The sequence below is a fragment of the Carassius auratus genome, unplaced genomic scaffold, assembly GCF_003368295.1.
Source record: "Carassius auratus strain Wakin unplaced genomic scaffold, ASM336829v1 scaf_tig00215316, whole genome shotgun sequence".
In the NCBI taxonomy this organism is placed as follows: Eukaryota; Metazoa; Chordata; class Actinopteri; order Cypriniformes; family Cyprinidae; genus Carassius; species Carassius auratus.
In genome coordinates, this window is record NW_020528035.1 from 617,151 (window position 1) to 627,306 (window position 10,156).

Below are 10,156 nucleotides of genomic sequence, written 5' to 3' on the forward strand. Positions count from 1 at the left end.
CACAATGGTCAGTATTTTAATTCTTTACTTGATGAAAGTTACAGTAGCATGATTTTTAAAGAGCTGGGCTGTTTGTTTGATTCGACTCTTCATTCAAAACAAAACTATGCCTTACATACTAGGAAGATTTCAAGTTGAGTCTAGTTTTGTAGCTCCTCCGGAAAATGAATTCTCAAATACCTTATTATATAATTTAATACATCACAAGGAGCTATAGGGTGCGGTAGTGGCCTTTACACACCACATTATATTTATACATTATATTCTACACTTTCCAGTTAACCGTGCTCAACGTTGGCAAACACCACCAAATGTTCACTACAACGTAGTCCTTTATGTTTGGACATAGGGTGGATTGGGATCATAGGTATTTTGACCAAGAATTAGAATTATATCTGCACTGACGTAGATTCCTCACAACTACTTCTGTTGACAGGTCAGTACAGCTGTTGACCTTAAAGGGGACATGCTTGTGTGGAAGGTGGGGGCGGGTGGGTGGGTGGGTTACATAAATATAATTTAAAACTAAAAGAGGGATATGACTGGTGTGAACAATCCCTTCATTCAAATCAGTTTATAGTTAAGCTAGTCAGTCTTTGTAATATGAGAGTCAAAATGGTCTTCACAGTCACCACCACAGCAAAGGGTTGCAAACCAGTTGGTAAAGTGGCTCTGTTACCAATCATCAAAAAGGGAAACTATTCTGGTATAGGATGTGGGAGAGAAACACAATGTGGAATTATGGCCTGTGCGGTCCACCGATGACCTTCAGGACAAATCTAGGAGTCAAGGAAATAGATCTTGTAGAATTTGTTCATCTGCTCCAGGAAGATGAAGGTGAGAACTGTGTGTGGCCCGAGACGAGCGTAATAAGGAGTAAAACCCTTCCACAGACTGAAGAATCCTTCCTTCCTTATAACCGTTACCAACACATCCTACAAAAAGAGAAAGAGAATGAAAAAGAAAAAGAATGAGAAGGAGAGTTTATGTGCCAAAGACACATTTTACATGACGTATATTTATATTTACATGTAAGCACAATGAACATTTCTAGAGGTTTACTGATACTATTAAATCTATAATATTTGCCTCATTGTCTCATTGTCAGGTTTCAACAGTATATTCAATTTAATGGATAGTACATTATTTTACTGGATGTCCACTTTTTATATATATCTACTCAGTGCAATCACTTTGATTATAAACTACATAAAAGCACCAAAAAAAAAAACTTGATATAATTGTAAAAACATGAAAACATTAAAACTGACCATGGATGGTGCAGCAAAAAATGGCTGCCCACTGCTTCAGGTGTGTGTTCACGGTGTGTGTTCACGGTGTGTGTGTGTGTGTGTGTGTGTGTGTGTGCACTTTGTATGGGATAAATGCAGGGTCAGCAAGCTCTCAGATTTCATAAAAATATCTTAATTTGTGTTCTGAAGATGTACAAAGGTCTTAAGGGTTTGGACGACACAAGGGTGAGTAATTAATGACAGAACTATCCATAACTAAAACATAACTGATGATTGGTGTCACTGATTGCATACTATTGCATCTAACATAATTGTGTATTTTCAGCAAAACTGAAATTATGTGTATTTCTATGCTGCCACAAAATAAGAAAAAAAAAAAAACTCCTTTGAAATTATGGTGGGACTGACTATTGCACAACACGACCATAACACTGGACTAAAAACATCACGCGGTCCCGGCCTGCTGCTGATCATGTTACTGTCGGTGCACTAATACCTGCAACCAAATGCAAATCTATATTTTACTGTTCTTCTGGGTTTCCTCCAAGACAAGAGGTTTAACTGACTTGATTAATCTCCTGACGTTCTCACTGCATCAGTGTGACTGAAAGGACAAAACTCCAGCAGTCTGAGATCAGCTGCTTAAAATGCAAAAACTGAAAAGGAGTTGAAAACTTACCAAACCATTTTTGTACTCTGGCTTCCCATCAATCATTCTCATGTTCTGGATTCTTTTGAAAAAAAAAAAAGGAAATATATGTCAACATTAAATATTAAACAATTTCTACAGAAAACAAAAAGAATAAGTTGGAAGACTTCTAATATTTTGAATCTTCTGTTTTAAGCCAGGTGCTATTTAATGGGTGAATCAATTTCTATCTACACCTGGCGTCAAGCTAGGTCCTTTTATACTGTATTGAATACTGTAGCAAATAAATTGCGAGAAAAACAATATAGCAAAATCTCAAACAATAGACACTTTATATCATCATCAGAATATTGTCATACCACCCTATCTCATTTAGTAATCTAGTAATACGTCCCAGGAATTAAAAGTGATTGTACCTGGTCTTAACAATGTCTACTGGCATGGAGGCAGCAGTGGTGACTAGTCCACTGATCATACTGGCACAGAAATGACACAGGATATCATCTCTGAAATATCCTGCACAGAACACAGAACAAGAGAGATGCTTAAGTTCACTGCAGCACAACTCACTCATTCAGAAGAACATTCAGAGGATGATACACCTAACAGGGTAAATAAATAAAAGTTAGCTACCATCTAAATCTGATATTCGCTAGATTTTCTAGAAAAGCTAACAACACAAGTTTGTGACTGATAAGATAAAAGAAGGCTCATACCAGAGTCCAACAGTGCTTGTTTGGACTGGGAATATGAAGCAAGTTGGGCTGCGTTCACAACAACTGCTCTAGCCATGGTGGGTATGCAACCCTACATTAAAAATAAAACAATACATGCATCATTAAGCGTACACAGGGTTTCTGCAGGTTTTATGAAGGTGAATTAAAAACTTTTTAAGACAAAGTTAAGAAAATGTATGGAACAATCTGAAGGAACAAAACATGCTTTCTCAAAGTAAATGTATACATGACTAGGAAGCACACCGAATGAGTTATATAAGCAAGCCTTAAAATACAACTTCCTTCAAATCTTCATTACTTTTTAATTCAGTTCACAAAAACAATAGCTTAAGCTTGAATACATTTGCTCCAAAGTATCTTGTGATCACACTGCAAAACTGCTTACTTTTATTGCCTTGTTTTCTTGTGCAAATGTATAAAGATTCACTTGAAAATCAAAATGAAAAGATTTGCTAAAGCTAACGGAGAAAAATCTAAATAAAAGCATTTTTTTTAACTGACAAATAACTCAATTTTGTTTAGTTTCTTAAAAAAACAAGACTTTGTATTTTCATCTTGCATCTCAAGTAAATGTTTCTTGATTTAAGTAAGACAAAAAGACTGAAGGAAATGTTCAAGTGAATGCAACATTACATGTCATGACTTTATTCATTTAAGACTTTCAACTCTGATTTATGCAAAAAAAAAAAAAAAAAAAAAAAAAGTTTAATAATAGTAGAGCAAACACACAAACACACACACACACTCTTACCCTCCAGAGTGTTGTCACTCCCTCCTCCCTTGTAATTCTGATGAGGGCATTAAAGACATTTGTGTAACCCCTTCTTTGATCTGCAGGCAACCTGGACAAGATAATGCAGGAAGTGATATTTTATTAATTGTTTTAACAGTTTAATAGCAAAAACACAAGATCATGACAAAATTAATATTAAGTGTTATTTCAATATTATTTAAATACCATTATAGTGTTTTTTTTTATATTATTTTTAGTTGGACATAGAAAAATAAAAGCGGAATCATTGTAAAATTATGTAATATTTTGTCATTTTTTTTTTTTTTTTATGTTTCTATTTAGCTTTAATTAGTAAATTAATACTTTAAACTGCAACATTTCTAATTTGCTAGAATAGTTTTTTAATCTAATATTTTTTTTTTTTTTAATTTTAGATCGATTTCAATCAAACAAAACCATTTTTAATAGTTTTAGTTAACGATAACTATTAATTTTGGCACAATGTATAATCAATAGTTCATATGACAAGCACGATGTGTGTTGCGTGTTTATTCTAACAATTAAATTCCAATAATGCTCACAAATCTGCGTTTTTAGAACAGTAAAAGCTTTTTTTTTTAGTGCACTGTTATCTTGAGTCATGTTTATCAAAAAACACTGATAAAAGCATATATACCCCCACCTTAATGGTATTTAGTAGCCTTCATGTTTCTGTTGAACTTTGTTCTTGAACAGATGGCGCTGTATTAAGCAGTATACAAAAAGTGTTTCTGTTGCTCATAAAAACGTTTCTATGTATTTGACAAATATTGAATTTACTTTTCTGTGATAAAAGTATGCAAACACAGTGAGAGAATCACTACTGGGAGCAGAAAGTATCCGACTTTTAATTCTACTCCGACAGCAAGCGACTACTCTCGCCGGCCTGTGGTAGGCTAGTATAGTTCATCTCAAACAAGCTTATTCGAAATCTGGCAATCTAATTTGTCGATGCAGTTCGGTTTAGGATGCAAGTATTTGCTTTAGTTTAGAAATTGGTAATAAAATATAAGAACTCCGTGTCAGAACAATAGTTCCTCTTGATAATGTCAGATAACTTTGATAGAAAGATATGTTTTGCATTCAACCAGAATTTGTTTTGATAACTGTTAGTATGATAATATTTACACAACTATCAATACTTTATTGACCAATTACCAAGCAATGCTTAATTTTGTTCAGTGTGTGGTGTGAAAAGGTTGCATTAGCAATTCAGGAAAAAACACGCAAGTAAAACATGGTCAAGTCAAAATCTCAGATTAATTTTTGGTCCCAAGTTCTCTTTATTTTGCTATACTCACTTAAATAAATGAACTAAAGTGTCCTGCACCCACTAGTAAAACAATATAAACAATTATATTTGGTGTCTGAATAATTTTTGGTTTGACTGTGGATAAATTCTTGTTAAAACTACAAAGTAAATCAATCAAGAGCAGTGAGTGATTTTCTGTCTTTCATGTTCTTGGATTAACATTAAAGACACTGACAGCAGAGCTAGTAAATTAGGCGTGGTCACTTCTTTCACTTAAGACATAACCAACGGGTTTTTTCGAACACACTTTCCAGAAGGGATTTTTTTATATATTTTGTATGTATTTGTCGGTACAAAAGCAAGAAGAGGCAGATTTGGTTTAATTGCTTTCAGACAGTCTCTCCATGCGCCCTGAACACCGCGGGTGCTGAATTGGGCTCTTCCACATCTTTTTCTGCTTGTTTAATCTGTGATTTGTATTTGTTCGTTCAGGTGCAGGAGGATGCAAACTTCCTGAAGGAGAGCTCGGTTCGATGTTGCTGTCCGTGAGACGCGGCTCTCTCATAGACTGAATGGACTCACTGCGTGCGCACCAAACACAGCGCACAAGTAACATACTCAGTCGAGATTTACCGCGTCTTGTGTTTGAATGCTTTAAACTAAAAGAATGTTTAAATTGGCAAGGTTTAAAAACATGTGAAAATATAAGCTTTGATGATGCGCAGCAGTGGCCTGTCAACTGTCCCGAGCGTCTTTTTAGGCTGGCCTCAGCCAGTCAGTTGATATAATCATCACCACCTTTCACCCCACTAGCGATGGCTCTGATGATACATATCGGCCGATGATTAATGCACATCTAGTCAGTAAAGCCGGTTATCTAATCAGCAGTAAATTACATCAGGTGTGTGATTTCACATAGAGCAGTTGTTACTACACAGAGCCGATGTTAACTGACAAGCTGCGCAAATAAACACTGATAACGTGGATTTGCGCAGCTTAACAACGGCTCCATGTAGTAACAGCTGCTCTATGTGAAATCACACACCTGATGGAATTTACCGCTGATAAGATAACCGGCTTTACTGATGAGATGTGCATTAATCATCGTCCGATAGATATCGTGCACTCCTATTTTTGGATAGGCCGAAATTCTGATGTTTTTTTTTTTCCCCCACATCAGTCCATTGTTGTGGGATCATCCATTTCATGGAAACCTGCCCCTAAAATGGCACAACTTGGTTGGTTGTTCACATTACATGTCAAATAAACTATCTCTCTGTCTCTGTCTTTCTCTCTCTGTCTCTGTCTTTCTCTCTCTGTCTCTGTCTTTCTCTCTCTGTCTCTGTCTTTCTCTCTCTGTCTCTCTCTTTCTCTCCCTGTCTAAGGGGGCAGTTTTTAAACCGAATGCTCTATACTTCACAAGTCTATAAGAACACGTCTTCAGAATTATCTTAAAGTCTTAGTCTTAATGCAACAGTGTTTGTTTAATTTGGTCTATTTTACAATTACAAACTATTAGTAAGAATGCTTCATTTGGAGTGTAGTTATATTCTTCTACCTCCCATCAGCTGTCATTCGAATAAGCGCCACCTCAGCTGGAGTCCCAACAAACGCCCCTGTGGCCCCAGCAGTCATTCCTATTAAAGCCTTCATTAAGAAGTTAGGAGGTGTGCCGTCTGCTTTGGACATGCGCTCAAACAGGATCGTGTAGATGCCCAAACGGGTCGTGGTATAGGTAGCCTGCCTCAACAGACCCGCAGAAAGCCTACAACGAAAAACATGGGAGAAAAGACGACAAAGACATGAAAACTGTTAAATGTGCTGTCAGACAATAACGAGATCAGATATAAATCAGATATAAACCTAATCAGATATTTACTGCTTGTGTAAAGCTATGGGCTCCCTCTACAGGATGTCCATCTACAGCTCCCTAGTTTCTCACATCCAGTGTCTGGTAAAATTAATCTTAAAAAAACAAAAAACATTCATTCAATAATTCATTCAGCTGTACTTGGACTGAGGTAACACATTCCTTTTTTCTGAAAAACTTGACCTCTCTATACAACGCCTGCGTCAGTGTGGTGTGCCTCTCTTTCTTACCCAGTGTAGATACCGCGGACGCCCTCGTTGCGAAGGATGCTGGCCACAGCATGGAAGCTGGTCTTGTATTCTCGAGCCTTTGAGCCCTGACCACTCAACTGCATTCGGTTCTTCACCAGGTCCAGGGGCTGCACAAACACAGTGGCGCCCATCCTGGAAGTCGGAGTGAATGTGTATTAGCCAAATCATTTATTTAAAGTATGTGTTAATCCTAAAGGATTAATCCCATTTATGTTAGAGTCAAAAATTGAAACCAATCCTAAAGAAACATACACTGAAAAAATACATTCAGACTATTTGCACTCATAAAATGCTAGTAAAATTCACAAACAATTACAAAGAAATGCCAAGTAGCACACTAAATTAAATGTGAAATTCTGAAGTGGAAAGCCTGTAGTAGTGTTTTCTTGTAAAACATACTCCAATAATCTTTTATTTTTTGTTGTTTGTTTGTTTTTTGTAAAATCAATTTTTCAAATTATACCCAATAACGGGGAAAACCATATAATTGAAACTTTAAACAGAATCATAAAAGGAAGGCGACATAAAATCCTGTAGGAATTAAATTCTATCCTGTATGACCTAATTAGAAATATCATTTTATCACATCAAGATCCTTTAAGACTATTTCCATTTTCACGATGATGATTGAAATGTAATGGTATTTTATAATAATAACATGGGTGCTGCACACATCCTTTGAGAATATACTGACTAAGGATCACACACAGTACCTACAATGAACAGCTGCTGTTTCTTTAACAAAGGTCACATCAAATTAATTTCCTTAGGCCCAGTTTAAACAACTCCTACACGCAAGAACAACCTGTATATGAAATAGTATTGATTTACAGGTCTTATGCTTGTTTCAGAGTCCATGTGTTAAAGTCCTGTCTAACATGTCAAAAATATTATTATATTTTCTTCATAGATTTTCTTAAGATTTAACAATGTCCCCATAAATACGAAATGGTTTATACATGTTTAGATTGTAAGTTTTAAAAAATGAAGTATTATTTTAAGGATAGAATTTAATGATTAAAGAACTACTTTTTTCAATAAGATCACCTACTGTATAAGTCCACACAATATGTATGTTCCTAAAGATTTTTTTATTTGAATTAATTCAAATTGAATTTAAATAATAATTTAAAGAAATGCTCAATTTAATGATGTTTCTGGATAAACTAGTGAGTTATGGCTCCTTTTGCCATAAATTCACTTGAACAGATCTCTCACACAAGTTTAATTACACAAAAACCATGTTCTAACATATATAATATATATATGCACCACAAGAGATTTCTATACTTTTTGTGATTTCAACATATGTAAACTGATCATTATGTAACGGTACGTTATGATAAATCAGATTTTATCATTTTATATTATGTTCCCATTTAAAAAAAAAAAAAAAAAAGCACAAGAAAAATTCAATATTGTTTAGTAACTTAAAACATTAAAAAAAAGATTGATTACTGTACTCAGAAGAGAGAAATTAGCTGTCAAACCCAAAATTATATTTTTATAATTAAACGTTAGTTAACACAAAGTACAGCATTATATAAAAAAAAAAAAAAAAAAAAAAAAAAGAAATATGAAAAAAATGCAAATGCTGTATTTATAAAATGTGGTTAAAAATGCGGTTTATGTTAATTATAGTGAAAAAACATTATCCCAATCTGTGATTCTCACATTTCTTTTTTAGACAATTTGACAAAAAAGTTGGAAATGTGTTTACAAGTTATATTCATTTGTTTTCTGTTTTTTTTATTATTATTATTATTATTATTATTATTGTTGCATATGTCATATATTATATCAATCATGCTCTTCACTGAACCTGTAACTGTTGTTTCCTTGGAGCTTTTTCGTAACTTTACAAGTGTTCAAATTGTTGCTGGTGGAAACCACTACAGAAGAACATCAGCTATTTGAGTAAACGAATTACATTAAAAGTTTACTCATAATAAATATTGAAATGGTTAATGGATAATGGTTTATTTAATTATTTAGATTATATCAGTTTTATCTTTGTATTATTATTATTATTATTATTTTAAATATCTAATGACAAGGGTTTTTTTTTTTTTTTTTTATCTGAATATTATAGCCATTTTAAAAGTAGCAAAAGATCTCCAGACCTACAGAGTTAAGGAACCAATTCGAACAGGAATTCTTCCGTGACAGCAAATCAAACCCATGCACCTTGACATTTAAACTGAAGTTCAGACTGTCATGGGGTTACCAGGCTTCCTCTGGGCCTGTACATTCATTCACAACTGAACTGAGAGAAAGAGTAGAGAAAATGTATAACACTAACGTTACTAAAAAAACGCTCTTTGCTTATCGATAGCTCGCCTAGCGGATAACTAACCCTTATAAATAACCTCCCATAAAACTGGTAATTCAGTTGACGTCCATGCAGCAGAGAGCGCCGCTGCATTCATAGACGCATACGTACCCAGCCAAGCCACCGAAGAGGAACTTAATAGATTTGGGCGAGGTTTTGGGCCTGGGTTTGGCCGTGTCCGCTGCGGCTGCCATGGCTGCAGTGCTGGTTTGGGTTTCTGGAGGACACCTTCGCTTCTGGCGCTCCGCTGATATACGGCTGCTAATGTGAACAGCAAGGTGACTTGCCTGAATTGCACACGTCAAACGGGAACACGTCTGGACCAATCCAATTCGATTTTTCAGTCGCGGTGCCGAGCACGTAAGTGACGTGTTTGTTTTCGTGTAATTTCTCTTAAAGAGACAGACACGGCTTTCATCTTGAACGGGGATCTATTCAAAATAGACAATCCACTGAAATCGATCGCAGAAGTCTAATTAACAACAACAGAAAAACAACCTTCAGAAAGCTTTTGCTATTTTAACAGGCTATTTTAAAGTTTGTCAGTGACAGTGAAACGTTACAATTGAAGCATTATATACAGCGTTACTCTTGTAACTTTTCTCACCATAGCTCACAACGGACCAATCACAATCGTCTGTGATTACTGGCTATATATTTTTCTTATACTTTACAGGGATTTCTGTATATCTTCTATCAAGCAAGCTCCAGTCAAATTTAGACAAGAGTGGGGTTGTGGGTGCTGTGTTTCTTGATTTACAAAAGACATTTGACACACAAAATCATAATATACTGTTATCTAAATTATTACATTTGAACTTTTCTGTACATAAAATGAAATGTATTGAGTCACATCTTACATTAAACAGTGTACCCGCATTAAACATATATCTTCTTTAAGAGATTGTTCCATAGGGGTTCCTCAGGGGTCAACCCTAGGGCCATTACTTTTCAGTTTGAATGAATGAATTCACAGATATTGGTCCTGATGTACATATTTAAATATACACAGATGACACTGTGATTTATGTACATGACAA

The 10,156-nt window shown here is 35.1% G+C and overlaps 1 protein-coding gene across 1 annotated transcript; it reads right to left on the minus strand.

The window, feature by feature from the left end:
- Positions 1-8: 8 nt before the first annotated feature.
- On the minus strand, positions 9-9,432 carry slc25a11 (solute carrier family 25 member 11). The gene is made up of 8 exons (XM_026260006.1): positions 9,228-9,432; positions 6,764-6,916; positions 6,222-6,428; positions 3,391-3,481; positions 2,619-2,709; positions 2,319-2,418; positions 1,933-1,984; positions 9-935 (listed from the first exon to the last, which is right to left on the minus strand). Exons 1-8 carry the CDS (start codon positions 9,308-9,310, stop codon positions 780-782), a joined length of 933 nt encoding a protein of 310 aa, XP_026115791.1. The 5' UTR covers positions 9,311-9,432; the 3' UTR covers positions 9-779.
- Positions 9,433-10,156: the final 724 nt, after the last annotated feature.